The 20196-nt window shown below is 41.8% G+C and overlaps 2 protein-coding genes across 4 annotated transcripts in view; both read left to right on the forward strand.

Annotated features, from left to right (window-relative positions):
* Positions 1-10514, forward strand: part of fam184ab (family with sequence similarity 184 member Ab) — a 158405-nt gene extending 147891 nt beyond the window's left edge. For 2 of the 3 annotated variants that reach the window (XM_075459367.1, XM_075459368.1), the window contains exons 19-22: positions 600-717; positions 1943-2047; positions 4060-4316; positions 9558-10514. In XM_075459367.1, coding sequence (XP_075315482.1) covers positions 600-717; positions 1943-2047; positions 4060-4316; positions 9558-9639 — 562 coding nt within the window. In that variant the 3' untranslated portion in view covers positions 9640-10514. The remainder of the gene's footprint in view (positions 1-599; positions 718-1942; positions 2048-4059; positions 4317-9557) is intronic. The other variant, XM_075459369.1, reaches the window with a different exon arrangement.
* A 1915-nt stretch (positions 10515-12429) lies between these two features.
* Positions 12430-14966, forward strand: ptrhd1 (peptidyl-tRNA hydrolase domain containing 1). The gene is made up of 2 exons (XM_075459015.1): positions 12430-12654; positions 13118-14966. The coding sequence occupies exons 1-2, from the start codon at positions 12445-12447 to the stop codon at positions 13286-13288; spliced, it is 381 nt and encodes a 126-aa protein (XP_075315130.1). The 5' UTR covers positions 12430-12444; the 3' UTR covers positions 13289-14966.
* The last annotated feature ends 5230 nt before the right edge of the window (positions 14967-20196 follow it).

The following is a 20196-nucleotide window of genomic DNA, read 5'->3' on the forward strand; positions in this document are numbered from 1 at the left end:
GGTGGTTAGTTAAATAAAGGAGAGGCAGACTTAAAACACTTTACTCGTGAGCTTATTGCCTGTACTGACAGCCCATTCTGGATGCTTTTTATTTGTGGGAATAAACAGGAATTCTGCAAAACTCCAAGAAAAAGGATATTTTCATGCAATGCTTTATTATGATGTCTATTTTAACACATTTCTTGATGATGCATAAGCTTACTCGGGTAGTTTGTAATAAAATTAAAGGAATAATTGAAATGAGAAAACACTTGGTTCATCCCAAAGGGAAGCTGTATTATATTGTGGTGTTTTCTGTAAAGTGTATCCTAAATAGTTTTCCAATGTAAAGTCACCTATAAACAGAATTATGCAGCTCGGCTGTTGATGTCAAACATGCAGCCACTAAACTGGGGAGAAATTACATTTAGTCCACTTAACTCACAAATGTTGTTCACACACTATAAAGGCCAAGATCAACTATTGTAAATGACCCCTGCCTTTTTACATGATATTTGATATATTCTTCAGTATTTGAAAGAGTTCAGACGTGTTATCTGTCTAATTTTGAGCTGTATCTGTGCAGAATATTCATTCTGTTTGTATTTTGGTGTCCTCAGGCTGGAAGGAACAGAGGATAAGTTCAGGAACAGAGAGAGTCGTCCTGAGGATCTGCAGGTCATCGCTGAGCTGAAGGACATGGTCTCTGAGAGAGAAACTCTGGTCAAAAAACTGGTGGTAAGTTACTGCCGATGATGTCGTTACTTAATGTTTCAGTCTTAAATGTAGTGGGGAAAATCATTCTTTTAATGTGTTGGACGGGTACAAGCAGAGATTTAAAAAGTACATACGACCTTTACTAAAGTAGAAGTATGTAAACCTTCATAGAAAAGTTAACGTAGAAGTTTTAATGAAAAAGAAATGTGAAAAAGTCAATTTCAGGGTTTGCCTTTAAAGGTCAAATCTGCCCATTGTTACAGTGCAAAGCTCATTAAACCTTAGAACATCAAACTTTCTCACTTGAAATTAACTCAAATATTTAACTTAAACAAAGGATAACTCTGTGCTCTGAATCAGCCCCATCTGCAGAACCCGGATCACTTTTATTCACGTCTCTGGCTGCTGAGTCTCCCACTTTTCCATGTAGTTATGCTACATCTTTATGTTTTTTATGTGCTAACAGATGCTAATAGATCATTTCAACGTACACTGTCCTATCCATATGGGTTGAAACGGTGCAAAATGATGCCAAATAATATAAAGAATAAATCCTATTTTTCCATCGACCACATTAAAGCCTAAGTAAGAGTAAATGTTAAGAATGATAAGTGAGTTATTTCACTGACCTCTGTTATTAAACTTGTTTATGTAGCTTCATCTCAGGCCTGCAAAGCAGCCAGTTAAAGTTGGTGTAGTCATGAGGAGCATCACATCCGAGTCTGTAGAGTCAAACAAACAGTGACTGAACAGGAGCTTTAAACCTTTAAACCAAAAGTTAGAAACCTTCAAACAGAATGAATTCACTGTTAGAAGCAGGACTAGATGAGAAAAATTCAAAGTTTGTTACAAACTAGACTTACTTTCTGTCTTTCGGAGCCTCTCGGATGCATCATTCTTCACCTCTTTAATACTGTGTGTTTCATTTGGTTTGTTGGGGACACTTTGGTTCCACTGAGCAAATCGCATGAAGCTGACTTTAGAAATCAGCTTATTTTGTGACTGCATGAGGGTAAAAGTTTCCATCATTAAGTGGCAGGTCCGAAGAACAACTCAGATTCTTAGACTCGCTGCTTTTTTTTCGCAGCTTTCATGAAGGTATGAAAGTGTTGTGTCAACTGCGTTTCCCACGAGGCAAAAATTCTGCAGACAGAACTCATTAAATGTGTGATTTTGAGTCCTTTCACGCTCCCTTGAGTCTTCCGCAGCCTCGCTGGCTGTCAGCTAACCTGATTTTCTCCTCCAGGATGATAAGAAGTTCTACCAGCTGGAGCTCGTCAACAGGGAGACCAACTTCAACAAAGTGTTCAACGCCAGTCCTAATGTAGGAGTTATCAACCCGCTCATTAAGGTAATTCCCAACGTCCTTCAACACGCCGCACACAGGGGAGCTCTGATGTGTCTAAGGCTGTTTTTTACGCCATGGCAAAGATGATATCCACTGCAAATCATTTCACACCCATCAGCGCTGATCAATCAGGACAATCAAATGTGGAGTTTAAATGGATTCAATTGTCATTTTCACATTTCACATATCACTGCGAGTAAAAGACGAGACGGTTGCTGGAGAAACTGGATCATTTCAAGGTTAAACTGAGACGTTTTATCCTGCAGCAGCACAAAATGATGTCAAAAATCATGATCAGACTAGAGAAAAAGAACACATTTACTCTTTTCACCAAAACGGTGAAAGAGGACGTGATTAATACGATTTATAAAGTTCTGTGTCTCATTTCTTTAAAGCAGCAGAGGAAAACGTTAAAACAAAGAACTCCCTCTTTCAGTTCTACGGTTTTACTACAACATCTGGTTCCTGCCACGTCTTAATATGACAACAACATGTAACATATCCTTAATTATTTAACAAAAACTGAGTCTATCATTGCTGCTCTGCAGCATTCAGGTGTGTGTTAGCACGATGCCAAGGAAAAAAGACAGCAGCAGCTGTTGCTGCCCATCAACCTGGGAAGGGTTATGAGGCCGTTTCCAAACTATCTGGAGTCCATCGTTCTACAGAGAGAAAGATTATTCACAGGTGGAAAACATTCAGGACAGCTGTCAATCTGCCCAGGAGTGGACGTCCCAGCAAGGTCACCCCAAGGTCAGAAACCCAAGAGCTACATCTCAGACTCTGCAGGCCTCAGTCAGCATGTTAAAGGTTAAAGGTCATGACAGCACAGTTAGAAACAGACTGAACAGGTATGGCTTGTGTGGAAGGGCTGCAGGAGAAAGCCTCTTCTCTCTAAAAAGAACATGGCAGCACAGCTTAGGTTTGCAAAGCTGCATCTGAACAAACCACAAGACTTCTGGAACAATGTCCTTTGGACAGACCAGAGCAAAGTGGAGATGTTTGCTCATAATGCACAGCAGCACGTTTGGAGGAAACCAAACAACGAGCTGAAGCAGCACTGGAGAGAAGAGTGGGCCGAGATTCCTCCTTTAACCATGAGAGAGACTGATAACGTCCCACAGGAAACCATTACTTCAGCTCACTGCTGCTGAAGCTGCTGGATCAGGGGTTCACTTAGTTTCTCACACCCTGCTTCTGTGTTTTGCTTCAGTTTTGGTTCAATACATAATGAGACATTGTAACATGTCGTGTGTTGTCCATCTGAGCTTTTATTTAACTCATTTTAACACCTGGTAGGAACCACATCGTTGGGTTTATATCCTGATGTTCTCCAATGTTCCACCGTTGGAACTGAAAGAGGGTGTACTTTCTTTCAACTGCTGAAAAAAGCCCTCACGTGCACATCAACATCAACAGACTTGGGCTCCAGAATTCATTCCTAAAGCCACAGTTGCACATTGCTGAGTCGCCCCGTTAACAGCTGCTCATCTGGTTAACGGGACATTTTTCAGTGTGTCTGAGTTGAACAGCATGATCAGAGTTAAGTGTCCATCACAGGTTCTATAACTTCCACTGTTTGTGTCTGTGTTCCACATGTCTGTATCTACGTCTGAACGCGGCATCACGTGTCTGCTTGTGTAAATGTGTGCGTGGTCCTCCTGACTTTTTCTCCAGCTTTCCTTTGCTTTCCAAGCCATTTGTTGGAGTGAGATGTTTCCAGCTGTGACGCATCTCCTCTCATTTGAACTCATTCTGCTCAGAGCACTTTGATGCCAGTCTCCAGATTGATCCATCCTCTCTGCTTCGATCAGCATTTGATAAAAACCAGCTTTAGCACGCTGCTCTCTCCTGTCTCTCATCGACCGGACTGTTGCAACCTCTCGAGCTCTCCCTGTGCTCCATCTGCCCTCCTTTTCCCCGCCTTTCCATTTTATTATTATTTTGCTTTAAACTTCCCTTTTGCTCCCTTTTTGACCCCCATGCCCCTCCTTTTCTTTTTTGTTTCTGTGTAGCAAAAGAAAAAGAATGAGAAAACAGCAGCCAGCAGATTCAGCAGCTCTCCCAATCTCAGGGCTCTGGAGGCGGCGGGTATGGGCGTTGGCGTGGTGGGCACAGGGAGTGGGCAGCCCCCTCAGCCCCCACCCCTGCCCCCTGCCCCGCCCGGCCGCTTAGAGCCCATCCCCAGCTCCCCCCTTCACCACCTTGAGCTCAACTCCAACAAACCTCTAGCCCCGCCGACCCCTCCCACCGAACCCAAGAAATTCATGAGGTGAGACCCTTCAGCCGACAGGCAGCAGCTCGTCGCTGCTCGTCCAATCACAGGCCTCGTTAGCTGGAGGTCAAAGTGCTTTCTGACTCTTAGCCTGAGTCACACCCTGAATGTAGAACCTGTATTTTACGTCTTAAGAAGATAAAACGCCAGAGAAAGAAGTCCTCTAAGTGAGACTTTCGCAGGTATTTTTCACACTTTCATCCTGTCCTGCCAGGTCGAGCCCTTCGATGCTCCAGAAAAAGCGTGAATGGGTGTAAAAAAAAATGTATTCATCCCAGTTCACTGCAGGCCTGTTGCAGTAAAAACCTGTGTCGCTGTAACGTAACCCAGTTAGTGGAGGTGATTCTGCCTCATTTGATTTGATCTGAGCAACACAAACATGTGTCAAACCGTCATGAACGAGGCTGTGGCGCATAGCGTAACCGCACAAACCGCCGTGCTCCTGGTCCTGAAAGTGACCCCGGGTTGGGTCAGGAGGGTCAGGCTCATTAACTCTGGTAAACACACGTGTTTTGGGCCTTAAAGTGGGCAAAAACCAAAAAACTACCATCAGAACTTACACTGAGTAACATTTACCGTCATTATTTCCACAAAAAAAAGTTTCTCTGCAGCAGTTATGGAAAGCTAACTCTGATATTTGATTAATTTCAGAACTGTTTTTTAAAAAAGGTCACAGCATTTGGTAGTTTCCTGTCAGTTAAAACTGTATTTTTGCATCGATGTTCGCTACATTATCACATTTTAAATGCTAAACATTACGTGATGGTTGAGTAAAATAATTGTTTTGGCCTTTCACTGCTTCTGTGACACCTTTTTCCATGGTTTTCTGTTTGGAAATCACAGACAAAATGAGCTAAAAGGGGCTGAATAGAAGCCTTAAAGCCGTATCCCCTCTGCATGGCTACAGTTACACAGTTCACTCTGGGATTTAGGCGCTGTGGTGCTAATCGCCCCAGCTTTGCTCTTCATAAAGGAGATTAAGCGAACGATGAGTCAAACACACTTGAAGATGATTTTGTGCCTCCTGACAGGGCGCGAGCTGCTGTTCAACACACAGCGGCCGACTTTAAAGGACGCGGCCGCTCTCTGCTGCAGCACGTTTGAACTCTGAGACGCCAAAAAAGTCTTTAAATAGACTTTATAAATATCTAAAGAGCGACATTATGAGCCGAACGTGAACACAAGAGTCCCATTTGCGGCTGAAGCTTCAAAGAATGGCCTTGGAATGCAAACGGGGCATGTTGTACCTCTTCCTGGACTGTGTGGACGTGTCAGCGGTCTGCATGCTCACAGGCTTTTCTGTTTCTGTTCAGGAAGTTATACAACTCATTCGTAAGTGTTGTGGTTTTAAGTTGTGTTGCATTGTGTCATTTTGTGATTCTGTTTCTTCACCCTCATCTTCAGCTAAACATCAGCATGTTGCGCTGATCATTCTGACATGAAGCCCTCTGTTAGGGCTTCCAGCTCAGCTACAGTCCAATAAATGCCTCTCTTGTTTCTCAATGTGTGAGTGTGTGAGTGCCAGGATGGTGATCTATGATGTAACATGCTTTCTCACATGGATACATGCCTTACCTTGCATGGCAGAAGGTGCGTTCAGGTGTGCAGCATGTGTGTGAGTTTGTACAACACGCTGCATGTTCTGCTGCCGTTTATGTGCAGAATGAGACGAGGGGGCTGCTTTGCAGAAGCTTTGTGACTTTTCGCCCCTCTGGCCACTTCAACCTTTGGAAAAAAAAGCTCAAACCAACGCCAGTCTGTGTTCAGGTCAGAATACGGCAGATTTTAAACGTCACAACGCAACAATCATGAGTAGGGCTGGGCAACGATTAAAATGTTTAATCTAATTAATCACATGATTTCCCTGATTAATCACGATTAATCGCATTTGTACGCAAAATCCAAAAATGAATCCAAAAGTAGTGTATAGCTTTTAGCATTTAGCTTTATTTTAAATGTGCTGCCATATGAATGAAAGTGCCATAACATTTGTTGTGCAAACACACTTTTAACATCAGCATCTTTCTGTAGTTTTTATGTAGAAGCCTCGCTCCACTGTCTGTTTCCTTGAATGACTTGCTGCTATCAGTTGTGTGTTTTGCCTTTAAGTGATATTTTAGACTGGAACTACTACGCTGAGAAGACAATTCAACTTGGCAGTGTTTACAGATGACTTTGGTTCTGTCGACTCCGCCGTCTGGAAGAACTTTAACATGAAAATGGCCGAGTAAAAGTTCCGTACCCTTCTCCATGTTTGGTGGATCCGCCGATTACTTTCTTTTCCGGTTCCACAGCAGACAGCAGCAGACTTTTACAAAATAAAAGCCTGTGAGCAGCAGACTTTTACAGAATAAAAGCCTGTGAGCAACAGACTTTTACAAAATAAAAGCCTGTAAGCAACAGACTTTTACAATCATAAAAAAAATAATAAAACCGTGGCGTAGTGGTTTGAGCTGGCGAGTCCTGCATCGGACGGCCCTGTGCTGCGTGTCGTTCCCCCTCTCTCTGCCCCCTGCTTCCTGTCTCTCTGAACTTTCCTATCCATTAAAGGCACAAAAGCCCTAAAAAATAAATAAATAAGTAAAAAGATAAATAAAATAAAAAAAAACTGCATTAATGCGTGATTAAATATTTATCAGCCTTAAATAATTAACGAGTTAACTCGCCCAGCCCTAATCATGAGAGATCCTTAAAGGGAAAGCTCCGCTTTTTTAAACCTGGACCTTATTTCCAGCTGTATATACGTTCATTTACTCATCTATAACATTTTGGTGTCACTCGAGATCATTCGAGAGCCTCGTATATTATAACGGGAGTGAAAGAACAAGGCCAATGCATGTGTAGAAACCGCCCCCCTGTGTGTTTCTGTTGTAAGTGTACAACGCTTTGTGACCCTGGTCTGTGAAAGGCGCTGTACAAACAGGACAATAGTTCTGGCGGTTTGTATTAAAGTATTGGTGAAATGAAGGACTTATTATGATCTAAATAGACTCCGAGTGACACCGAAATGTTATCAATGAGTAAATGAACGTATATATACAGCTGGAAATAGGTTTAAAAAAGCGGAACTTTCCCTTTAAGGATCTCCTGCTGCTGATTGAATCGAACTATATTTACATCATTCCTGCCAAACGGGTCAAAAGCTCCTCATTAACGAACAAAAAAAGGCTCAGAAGCTCATCTTTGTCTGCAGTAATTGCATGTTTTTACTGACATGGTCACCTGAAGGAAGACAAGTCTGTTTTAGAGCTCATACCAGTTTTTAACAACAGCAACTGGTGAGCGTTGAGAGGGATCCTGAAGGATACCGCTCAGTCAGGTCACAGTGGTTTGAGCAAAGCCTTTAATGATCTAACAGCACATCATCTTTGCATTACACAGTTGGAACATCCTAAAACTCTTTTAGGTGATGAATCGTTTGAATCCGTTTAACAAAAACACATAAAAACGCAGCTGAAATCTGCTCGAATCACTTGACTTTGATGGAGAATTGTGTGTCCTGGTGGCACGAAGCACCACAGGAGCTGCAGACCTGCAGCATGTACTACTCAACATGGCTGTGATTTGATTATTTAAACAGGGTCACACCATCTCTCCTCCTTCCTTCTGATCCCTCTGACCACCTCGTCCTCTGCTGATCTCTTTGTCATGTCTTCTCCATCATATTTCCTCCCTTCGGTCCTCATTTCATCTCATTTCAAACCTGCATAAGCTGTTTATTTAACATTGGAAATTATAGATGGAAAAACATGATAAAACTGGAACCTTTGAGCCTGAACGTGACTATGAGCGGTACAAACACGATGCATTTGGAAGGTAATTAACTTCCTCCAGGATTAAATTTAGCAAAAAGTTTTAATATCACCCCGGGGTTACGGGGCTGTTTGTTTAAGAAGAATCCAATTAAGAGAGCAGGGGTGTTTGTTTTTAGCCTAATTAGCTCCAACTTTGGAAAGAAACCGCGGCTTCTTTCAGTCGTGGAAATTCTGTCGCTGACATTTCCCAACAGAAACATCGGTGACAGTGCCGTGCACAGATTAACTGTGTGAGTGCACGGCTGCATTAAATCAGAGCGCGTGTGCACATCTGCAGGAGCCGAGGAGCTCTGTTAGCTCCAAAGCTCCAGCAGCTGATTGGATGAAGTTGCATTTTTCTCGCTTTAGTTTAACCCTCGTCCCAACACGGTCACTTTGGGCTCTAAAAACACCAAGATGGTGGCGTCCAAATACCAAACTTTAAGCTTCAGAAGGGTTGGTCCACACACCGGTGGCTTATTTTACCATCGCTGCATTCCCTTCTTATACAGAGGCTGTGGCTTTGCCTGCAAATGGATCAATTAGTCCCGTTTAGGTGGATTCACGGGTTATATAGATGATCAAAGGTAGATGGCAGACAGAGAGATAGGGTCAATGTAACAACTTTACATTAAAAACTCCAACTCCTTCCATCTCTTGAACACATTTCTGTGAAATTAGATTGTAAAATGGTTTCCTAAAACAAATCTGTGGACATGGATCAGATGACATGCTGAGAGTGCAGCTGCAGAAATGAGAAAAAAGGAAAGTTTGTGTCACAAAGTGTCTGCAGCACGGAGACTCTGGGACACGATGTATGACTGAGTGTTGAAGGGAAGTCGGTTACAAGTGAGTCGTTTATTTAGTCACGAAAAGCAACGGAAAGAATAGAAACATTAAAGCTCGTCTTGAATTTGATGGCACCAACACGTCTCAGGAAAGTTGGGGCGGGTCCGTGTTTCCCGCTGTGCGGCGTCCCCTCTTCTTTTAACAACATCTGTAAACATCTGGAACTGAGGAGACCAGTTTTAACCTGCATCTGAACAATATTCTGAAATTGTCCCACACTTTGTGGACGCAGTGTTTTTTTTTGCCGATCGCGAAAAAAACCATCTTTACTTCTGAGAGACTCTGCCTCTGTAAGGTGCTCTCTTTTCTGACCTGATTAGTTGCAACGTGTTCCTCCACCTGCCTCTTTTTCAGCCTTTTTGTTGCCCGCTTTCCACCTTTTCTGAGACGTGTTGCTGCCACCAGTTTCAGAATGAGCTCAAATCCTTCGTGAAACGGGAAATTTTCCTGTTTTCTACGTTCTGTTTATGAGTAAAATGTTGCTTTCTGACATCTGTAAGCCTGATATCTGTAAGCCGGGGTTGTAAATCTGCCTTGTCGGCTTGAGTGTAACGCTGCTCTTGTTGTTGTGCTCCTGCGCCCCCCCCCCCCGAAGCCCTCCTGAAACGAAGGACTCCGCCATCGACCCCGCCGACGCCCAGCGCCAGGAGTGGTTCGCCCAGTACTTTTCCTTTTGATCGACCACAAACCTGCAAAACACGAGGATTCAGCATGTCAGCCAAACTTTTAATTAAAAAAAACAAAAAAAAAACAGGAAAAAAAAGAGAAAAATGTTAAAACTATTTGTTATTTATTGTCATTGAAGGTTGGGGATCAGTTCACTTTAGAGTCGGACGACTGAAGCTGTAACTTGTGGTGTGAGGATTAAATCTGTTCATGAAACGCACAGAACTTGATGTCATTCATTTTCTCTCGTGGTGAAGATGTTCGGATGAGTCGCTTCCTGCTGGGGGGGGGGGGGGGGGTGTGCCACCACTCTGATCTGATTTGATTGTTTGATTATCTGATTGTTTCACTGTGGACGAGTTTCTCTCTTAGTGCAGTGACGATCGGTATGTTTGATGTTTATTTCATCTCATTATTTAACAACTTACTTTGCAGTTTATTGGAACTAGAACATATTGAGTGGTGCGTTGTCATGCTGCTAAATGCCATTGTTGGGTCAAAGTGAGAAATATATCTAAATATAAAGAACTATATGGTAGGTTATTGTGCTCTCTCTGTACGTTGGGCCCACCGCATCTTAGACTAGGAGGGCTGATCTAAGAGCAGTTTGCCTCCTCGTGTGTGGTGACATTAACTCGGACCTGGTCCTCGATCCGCTGCGCTTCTCTGATCTGCTCCATGAATCCGGGCTCTGAGCTCAGGACGGCACCATCGTGGCGAGTTTGTTACAGCTGCGTAGACGTTTCAGCAGATTTTGGTAGAATATTAAAACCTGTTTGTATGGTTGTCTGTCGAAACACAGATATAATGATGTCTCACCAATTTTAAAAACAAAAATAGCATATTTTATATTTATATTATGACGTGTATGCTTATTAAATAATTATTGTGACATTTACTCGTGCTTGCTTGTCATTTATTTGACTGAATTTGTGGTTTGGATTTCTTTTTATTGGGGAAATAACTGAACTTGAAGGTGAAATTGGCTCCAAAAAGTTAAAAACGGGAGACTCTGCATGTTTATTCCGAGCTGTTAACCCAACTTATCCCAGCAGGAGCTTATCAAGATGTCTGGATTCAGTGTGTTCAGTGTGATTTAAAGCAGGCGCCAGTGGAGGAAACATCCGGCTCACCGGGCTTCTTTGGTCATCAGGTGAGTTTGGGCACCTGAGCCTTCAAATAAAACCACTTCTTCCCACTGTTAGAAGCAAAACACTGAGAAAATACTTCAACTGTTCCCACAAAACATGACAGGAGAGATAAATCTGCAGATACAGACGGAAAAGGTGAATCTTTCTAAGGGTAAAACACATATAAACACCATTAATTTTTAATTAAATCAATGTAAAGATGTGTAAATCATTTAAACTCTTTATTTAGGTGTGAATGGAATAAAGATTTAGAGTGTAAATAAACATATCAGATGTTAGAATGACCTGTTTTATCGTTTTCAGAAACATTTTTCAAATAAATTCAGGATGTTTTTACAGTAAGAGTTGTGAAATACTTAATGATGTGTGATGGCTGAGGACAAAGAGAGGGTCCAAAGTGTTTTACCTGAAAACACATCCAGAAAGAAATGGGTATAAACACGATGTGAGCCAAGAAAAGCAAGAAATATGGCAAATCAGTGTGAAAAACACAAAGAAAAAAGGGTAAAAACCACATTTAAAGTTGGAAACGTTGCTAAACAGAATCATTAAACAGGCAAATCAAACACAAAAACACTTGTGAAGCACTGAGTCCCAGAAGAAGATTGTTTTACCGTCTGGAGCAGCAATCAGGAGACTTTGGGGGTCCGGCTGGAGCATCAGGAGGTAAGAGTTCACTGAATTAATGTGGATCCTGAGCCTGAATTAAACAAACATTTACTTTATGTTACTGTCAGAAACTGTGGAGTCATTTTTTTACCAGGATTTGTCTTTTGAGTCGGACATTAAACGGTCTCCAGAGCAGCTCTTTTTTATCAGCAGAATATTTAAATCAGAAGCGTTTTGTCCCAAAGAGGCTGAAAAGCTGGACAACTGGAGCACCTTTCTGATCCGATCCTCATTTCTCCCGTCTCAGCATCTCTACGTAGACTCTACAACAACTTGATTTGTTGATCTTTCTTCTACATTTTGTCTGTAAAGCACTTTGGGTTGCATGTCAAATGCTTCAAAAGGGCTGTTTATACGAAGCTGAGTTTAAAAACAGAGTCCTGGCTTAGACAGGAGTAAGGAGAGGTGCAGCAGTCACAAAGCACCAGTTAGCAGTCTGTAATGACATCTATATTTTACACAAATGATTTAGTATAATGAGTTAATGAGCCAAAGGGCTAAAGGACGCTAATGGGAACCTGATTTATTGCAAATTCAGGATAGCTGCTAAATAAATGTATAAAGCAGTTACATCTGAAGGCTTTGTGAGTGTACTGCATAGATGAACAGTTTAAGAATGATACACCCTGTAAATAAATGTCTGTCCACAGATGTCTTGGCCAGAATAATAAAAGAAAAAGAAAAAATGCAGATTTAAACAAACTATAGAAAGATTTGAGTAAGAAAAGGCTAATTTCTCTTCTATTCACTTGTGTAAGGAAGGTCATAAAACATGCAAACCATCAAAAACTCATAAGAAGTGCGGATTGTTCCTAATTTCCCTAAAAACATCCACCTTAACAGGAATATAACGTAGAATCTGATAGAAAAGCGGTTTCATTTTATTTACTGTTGTACCGTGGATTGGCCACCAGGGGGCGGTAGTGTCCCAGAATTCCATGTTAGTCTTGACCCGGAAGGTAAATAAACCGGAATCCGTTCCGGTCCAGCTTGAACATGGCAGCTTCGGGAGTCGGGTCTCCCGGCCGGCTGGTCCAGTACGTCGTGGTCCGCTCGGATCTGGTCCACAGTCTGTCGTGGCCCCTGGGGGCCGTGATCACTCAGGCCTGCCACGCCGCCACCGCCGCGCTGCACCTGCACTACGGAGACCCGGACACGCAGCGGTACCTGGCGGAGCTGGACTCCATGCACAAGGTGGTGCTGGGGGTAAGCCAGCCTACAATAGTTACACTGCTCAAATCTGCATGGAATTATTCTAAAGAGGCTGTAGATTCATTAAAACCTTGTTTGGGATTTGTGAAACCTTTCTCTGATTTGTAAAAATGCAGAACAGGGCAATTTTACTGCATTTTTTGCATTTTGATCACCATAAACTAGGTCCTGTATGGACACTACAATAGTTACACTGCTCAAATCTGGATGGAATTATTCTAAAGAGGGTACAGAGTCTTTAAAACACATTTTATGATTTGTTCAAACTTTATTTGGTCATTGAAAATTCAAAAAGGTGAAATCATCTTGCTGTAAAAGTGGGGGTGTCGAAACAACCCCCACGGGTGCGACGCCCATGCATTACAGGACTGTTTTCTTCATGGCGGATGCAGATGTTATGGAAGCGCGTGTCGGCTGAGTTTTTAGTGAGTTTGGTGTGTTTGTGTGTTGCGTTCAGGCTCCGGATGAGGCGGCGCTCTCGGGCCTCTCAGAGAGACTCACGCAGGCCGGTGTGTCCCACAAGCTGTGGGTCGAGCAGCCGGAGAACATCCCGACATGCCTGGCTCTGAAGCCTTATCCCAAAGAGACTGTTCAGCCTCTGATGCGCAAATTCAAACTCTTCAAATGAAAGTTGAGCTGCATCTTTTTCTGTTTTTCTGTCATTTACCAGATTAAAACCAGGAATATGTGCCTGTAAGTTTGCATTTAACGGGGAACTAAACGTCTTACCTGTTTCATTGTTTACATGCGTAATGCATTCATGTTAAATTAAAAAAAAGTCCTGATCCGGCCCTCGTTTCTTGATATTTAAACTGGTTTTGAGCGACAGTTCTCCAGCTTTCTGAAGGTCTTTCAGAGCTTTTCTTTAAACTTTGGCTGCTTTTTCACTCATTTTCAGTCCAGTTCTTGTGTCTGACCGTTTTCAGAGGAACGTGTTGTTGTTTTGTTTGTTTGTTAAACCTGTTTAACACTAAACTATGAAAAAAAGGCTCTAAACTCAAAGGGTGAACCAGTGTTGTGTCTACACATACCAGACAGCAGCCTGTCACAGAAACACATCATTTTTTTTTCCATTTCTTTAGTTTCTTCTCTAAAAAACAGCAAAGATGACGACTGAAGCTGAGAGAGGCCGTGCTGGAATTAATCACAAGTTAATTACCTCGTGATGTTGAGCTCTTTCGCAGTGATAAAGAGTTAATTATGTAATTACCTTCAGATGAAACAATGTGTTTTGTTGTGAAAATTAATGTTATAACGGGTTCTCACGCCCTGATCTCTGCTTGACTTCCAAAGATAACACAGTGTGACAGACAGAAAACAGGATTTCTGCAGCAACAAGGTGATTCCCAAAGAGCTGTTAGCTGAAAACTGATCTTAGAAATGTACAAACTCAGTTTTTAATCCTTATAACCCATATTTCTGCTTCTGTTTGAACACATTTAAATAAATCTCTGCACCTACTTCTGTTTCCCGGGACTGAAATGAGCTGTGGCTCAGGACTTTTTCTCTGTAATTTCGGTGGGTTTTCAACTCTTTTAATCATCATTCTGAAGTCGACCAACATCTGTCACCATGAGCTCTGTGACGGTTTCTCTTCGTTCGCTGCCGCTCCGCCTCGCTTTATGTGGTTTTCAGATCACGAGCCTCGTAACGGCTGAAGAGAAAACATGTCATCAGCGTGCAAACTCATCCCGAGACCCGGCGACACTGTTTGCAGGAGACTGAGCAGCAACATCCTAACGCAGCTGCTCCACTAACATGCTGTCTGCTCTGCAGAAAACCAGAAATACCAAGTGTCGTAGCCACATTCTTATGTTGCAGCATGTTATGTTGCTTTTACTCTTATGTGAACAAACTAAATTGCTAAAATCTTGGTTTTATTACAGTTCGGATCATCATGGATCAGAACTATAATCACTGTTCGAGAAGAGCTGGAGTAATTCAGAGTAAATGTAAATGCACCTACTACTAAAACAGACGTGCTCCCACTGATAATTGTTTATTTTTTTAATTTATTTTTAATCAGGCTTCTTAAAGACTTTTTTAAAAGAAAATATTAAATAAAATATGAATCAAAATGTATAATTCGAAAATGAACAAATTAAAATGATTAAAATAGACCCACTGTTAATTAGGTTTTTTTTTTTTTTTTTAATAAAGAAAGGAAAAAAATGATAATAATTGTACTCCTTACCCCACCTACAGATGGAAAATAGCACTCCAGCTAAATCCGATGTAACCATCTTGTTCATGAAATGGCAATGATTTATGGTATTAAATAAACTCGTTCATTCATTCATTCAAAACTGAGGATGCTTTATATCATTGTGCTGTTTGAACTGCTAGAAGAAGCAAACAGAAGCTGATCTTTCACCAGATTTAGCTTCAGACTGAGGGAGCAAAAGGTGATTTATCATTAAGCTCAAAGCTACGTGTTGCCTTTACAAGGGAAGCTGCATTTCAGCTGATAGATAAATACTTTATTCAATTCAATTCAATTCAAATTCAAAAATACTTTATTTATCCCAGAGGGAAATTAAATGTTGATGTAGCTCAATTAAATCAAAGAGTTATTATAGATGCTGATGGCTGTGGGCAGGAAAGATTTCCTGTAGCGGTCCGTTTTGCATCCAAACTGAAGAAGCCTTTGACTGAAGAGACTGTGTTTTCTTATAACAGTCTCATGGAGAGGATGTTCAGGGTTGTCCATAATTCTCTTGATTTTATGCAAAATCCTTCTTTGCATTATTGTCTCCAGAGGTTCCACAGTCGTCCCCAGAACAGAACCAGCCTTCCTTATCAGGTTGTTGAGTCTTTTTAGGTCCCTGGTTCTGATGCTGCTGCCCCAACAGATGACGCAAGAGGAAATGACGCTCTCAACAACAGACTTGTAGAAGATCTGCAACATCTTGTTGCAAACCTTGAAGGACCTTAGCTTCCTAAAGAAGTACAGTCTGCTCTGTCCTTTCTTGTAGATGGCTTCACTGTTGTGTCTCCAGTCCAGTCTGTTGTCCACATGAACACCAAGGTATTTATATTCCTCAACCACCTCCACTTCTTCTCCCATGATGGAAACAGGGTTCGATCTGACCCTGTTTCTCCTGAAATCTACAAACATTAATGTAGTGATTCATCTACATACATTCATCCCAATTTGGGAAATTATTGTGTTGCAGCAGCGTACAGTATAAAAGATATGTAAACAATTTAAGGAAAAACAAGCAAATAGAATTAAAAATAGAGAATAAGGGATTAAGCAGCCGCCCCATGCACAGAGGCTACAGTCCTCGCTGCAGCAGGCCCCGGTTCGAGTCCTGCACCGAGCGACCCTTTGCTGCATGTCTTCCCCCTCTCTCTGCCCCCTGCTTCCTGTCTCTCTCCATCTGTCCTATCATTAAAGGCATAAAAAGCCCAAAAAAATACATATATATATATATATAAAAATAGAGAATAAACATCAGCTATATACAAATCTACAGTATGAAGAGTAGGGTAAATAATAATAATGAACATCAGTAAACTAAATAAAAACAGATTTGTACATTTAACAATAAAGGTCAAAATAAATTTAACTGAGCAGACTGAACCAATAAGAAATATAGGCTATATGGATCATTTACATTATATTTTACTATGATGATATTTGTGCAAATGTTATTAGTGCTAAATGAGCATCCGGAAGCAGCAGCTCTTTGTGTTTATCTAAAGATCAGCTGTGAACCGTCTCGCTGTTGGCTGACCTGGTGCGTTATTTCGCTTTATTCCGTGAAGAAAAACAAACGTTCTGTGTGAATCAATGTCCAAAAGGCACCGACACTTTGTGAAATGGCTGAGTGAGGACTGAAAGGCCACATCAGCAGCGTCCATCTGTCTGAGCCTCCATGTTTGAGCGGAAAAGACTTCAGATTTGAGGTTGTATTCACCTGGTTCAGCATATCCAGGGCAGCTTCTGCTTATCTGGATTAACTGACACTAGCAACGGGGATCTCTGTGAGCGCTACCATGACTCTGGGTCTGTGTGTCTGTGTGAAACAGCTGGAGAAGCTGCAGCTCAACAGTCTCATGTTTCAGCAGAGAACGCAGCCGTGTGAAGGTGGAAGTTAATGAGATGGATGTGACCGCCGCTGCATCAAAGCCAGAGTGGATCTGACCCATTTCTGCATGATGGATCCAATCAATGTGCTGCAGGTGGTTTTATTCGAGCTGTTTTAAATACTCAGAAGAGCCTTCCTCATTGTAAAGGTTAATTTTCTTTAATTCGGCTGAATTCTAAACATTTTATGAGACGGATACAAACTAAACAAGGAGATCTGTCCTTTAATTAGATAATAAAATGTTGCTCAGAGTCATCAGTCTCTGTTTTAGCCTTTAAAGGAGCATCTCGTGAAGATGAAGTCAGAGTTGGAGAGTTTTTTTCGTGAGGCGACTCGTTCAGAGCTGAACCTGAAGTTGCATTCCGGCCCCTCGTATGGACCTAAAACTAAAACAGGAAGACTTTCTTTGTCCCTTCTCTGTTGCTATTAGTTACTCTCTAGAGTTTCTAACCTGCGTTTTCCAGAAGGCAAGGCAAGGCAATTTTATTTGTAGAGCACAACTCGTACACAAGGCAATTCAAAGTGCTTTACAGCTACATACAATCACAAGAAGGCAATAAAATCATTCCAAAAAAACATAAGAAATTAATTCATTCATTTAAAAGTGAAGAGATAAAATACTTTCAGGTGTCATATGCACAGCTAAATGTGCATATTTAAGCAGCAGAGTCCATTTGTAAGACTGCGGCTCCTCCGGTGGGTTCCCACACAGTCATGCGTCCCCATCGCTACATTCGCCGGCTTCCAAAGTGTTATTTTTACATTATTTCACTGAGTATATGTTGAAGTTTGAGTATTTTCCATCCTGCTGCCTTCACTGACAGCCAGGACTTTTGGAAATGTCTGGGAATCATTAATTAAGCAGAATTAGCACAATGTTTGGGCTGCAAATGTGAAAGAAAAGCAGCTTTTTAATGTTCAGATTCAGTCACCAGCATCCTGCGACCAGGCGTTTGCAGCCTCCGGAAAACCACAAATAACTTTGTTAAGATAACTGAGTTAGAGTAACTTTACTATGACATCTGTTTAATGTGGAAATGAATGAGCTGATAAAAAAAATGTGTCTCAACACAGCCAATCTTTCTCCCTGCAGGAGGAGGCAAAGCTGGAGGCATTTTCTGAGCCCGACACGGTTCAATAAACAGGCAGCCGGTCTAAAAACGCCGGAAATAAAACGGAGCTGAAGAAAAACTGAACGATGGGAACACGGCTACGGCTCTGTGGGCTCCGAATCACCATTCAGGAGACGTCCCCGTGACATTTAAAGCTGTGCAGAAGTCTGGAGCCGACCCTCTTTTCTTTATATGTTGGCAGTAAAACAGGAAATCGGTGTTAAATATGTGAAAATATAAACGTAAAGACAGTTTATATGAGGCAGAAACAGAGTTTGTTCAGTTCCAACACAGCTCTCAGACGAGCTTTCTGTCCTTTCTTTAAGGAGTCTGCAGACATAGACTGACCCAGACTGCGAGTCTGATGCCACAGACGTTACAGAGCCTCAAACTTTGGGTCATCAGCAGAAACCGGAGTTTCTGTGACAGCCCAGAAAGCAGGAAGTCCGCCTCTGTGGATCACATAGAAGAAAAACGACAAGATAAAAGGATTATTTAATAAAAGCTTATCCTCCTGCGGTATGTTTCAGAGGGAAGCCCAGATGTGGTGAAGGACTGAGAGGGTACAACATGTGGAAATGAGCTGTTTGAACTCTCTAAATACTAAGAGAGGGAGTTTAAAGGCTTCCGTAATCTAAGGAAACCCCGGATCATCCTTTATAAAGGGAACAGAGCTCATTTTCCTGAATCTCTTTAAAGCAGTCGCACCGACTGTTATCCATACCAACACATTTGGGTCTTTGTAATCACCAAACTACTGAAGAAATAACTTAAACCTGCAGATTCAGTGTGAGCTGTGGTCTGATTCTGTCTGCAGGGCGCTCGCCTCCATCTTCTCTTCAGCTCGTGATGTTTTCCAAGAAGAGACCTGGCCAAGCATGCTGCCCGACTAGAATCCAGCAGAAAGCCTTTGGGGGTAATTTCATGAGAAAGGTGGGGCAACACGGCCCCTCCAGCAAAGAGCGGCTGAAAAATGTCTCTTTAGGAATGGCAGAACAACTCTTTGGAGACGTGTGCAACACTTTTGCATCTCCCATTCTTCTGAGATCTAACCCAGGGGCATTTGTTTTCTTACAACGGATTACTAATGTGTGCAAAAGTCCTGATTTAGCCTTTATTTCTTCATACAGTTTCCTTCCAAGCAGCCAGACTTTCCTGTTATCTTTTAAACTGGTCTTGAGCTACAGTTTTCCAGCTTTCTGAAGGTCTTTCAGAGCTTTTTCACTCATTTTCAGAGGAATTCTGTTTGTTTGTTAAACCTGTTTAACACTGAACTTTGACTCCAAACTCAAAGGATGAACCAGTGTTGTGTCTACACTGGTTAGTCTACACAACTTAGCAAAGAACCAGTTTTAAATTGTATCTTCAGGCACTTTGTTACCAGCAGCCTGTCACAGAAACACGTAATTTTTTTCCCATTTCTTTAGTTTCTTCTCTAAAAAACAGCAAAGATGACGACTGAAGCTGAGAGAGGCCGTGCTGGAATTAATCACAAGTTAATTACCTTGTGATGTTGAGCTCTTCTGCAGTGATAAAGAGTTAATTATGTAATTACCTTCAGATGAAAAGATGTGTTTTGTTGTGTAAATTTTGATGTAACAAAGCTCATTTTCTTATAACGGGTTCACACACACCCTGATCTCTGCTCGACTTCCAGAGATAACACAGTCTGACAGACAGAAAACAGTTTTAATGAACTTATGCATTTATTTAACCAATCTGTATGTCTATATTTACTTCCTTTTCTTTATTTCATCGACTTTGATTGATTCAAGCATCTATGCCATCTTTACTGTTACAGGTGCTGCTTTGTTTTCTGTTAGTTTTACACATTTTAGGCTCTTGTTCTCAAATACTTGGCTTCTTATCCCTCTGGTTTTTTTTTTTTATCTTACAGTTATATTCATACATGTTTAGTTAAATCACTTCACCCTTTTTTTCTTGCAAAATATAAAGAAATAAAGCTCCAATCCCAGCTGGCTCAGGACTTTTGCACAGCACCAAACATCCTGCAGCTGCTCTTTACTCTGTTCTTCTGTATTCTGAACAGAATGATTGTCATAAAGCCTTTATGAGCTATAAAGCCGCAGTGCATGAGTCAGCGTGCATTTATCAGCATGTATTAGTGCGCGTTGCTCTGGGAGGCCTGTAGTTTCTGTAGTTTCTGTAGTTTCTGTAGTTTCTGTAGTTTCTGTAGTTTCTGCAGTTTCTGCAGCGCATCCTCTGCTCCATCCACTCTCTGCTGTGTCAGAAATGCTCGTTTTGGCTCATATCTGCGTTTCTGCTTCGCGTGCGTGCGTGCAAGCGTGCGCGTCATTAACCATGCCAGG

The sequence above is a fragment of the Odontesthes bonariensis genome, chromosome 24 (assembly GCF_027942865.1).
Source record: "Odontesthes bonariensis isolate fOdoBon6 chromosome 24, fOdoBon6.hap1, whole genome shotgun sequence".
NCBI classification, from domain to species: Eukaryota; Metazoa; Chordata; class Actinopteri; order Atheriniformes; family Atherinopsidae; genus Odontesthes; species Odontesthes bonariensis.

Coding starts and splice junctions, on each gene's coding strand:
- ptrhd1 (XM_075459015.1), top strand. CDS start 12,445: ATGGCAGCTTCGGGAGTCGGGTCTCCCGGCCGGCTGGTCCAGTACGTC. Junction 12,655..13,117: donor TGCACAAGGTGGTGCTGGGG/GTAAGCCAGCCT, acceptor TGTTGCGTTCAG/GCTCCGGATGAGGCGGCGCT.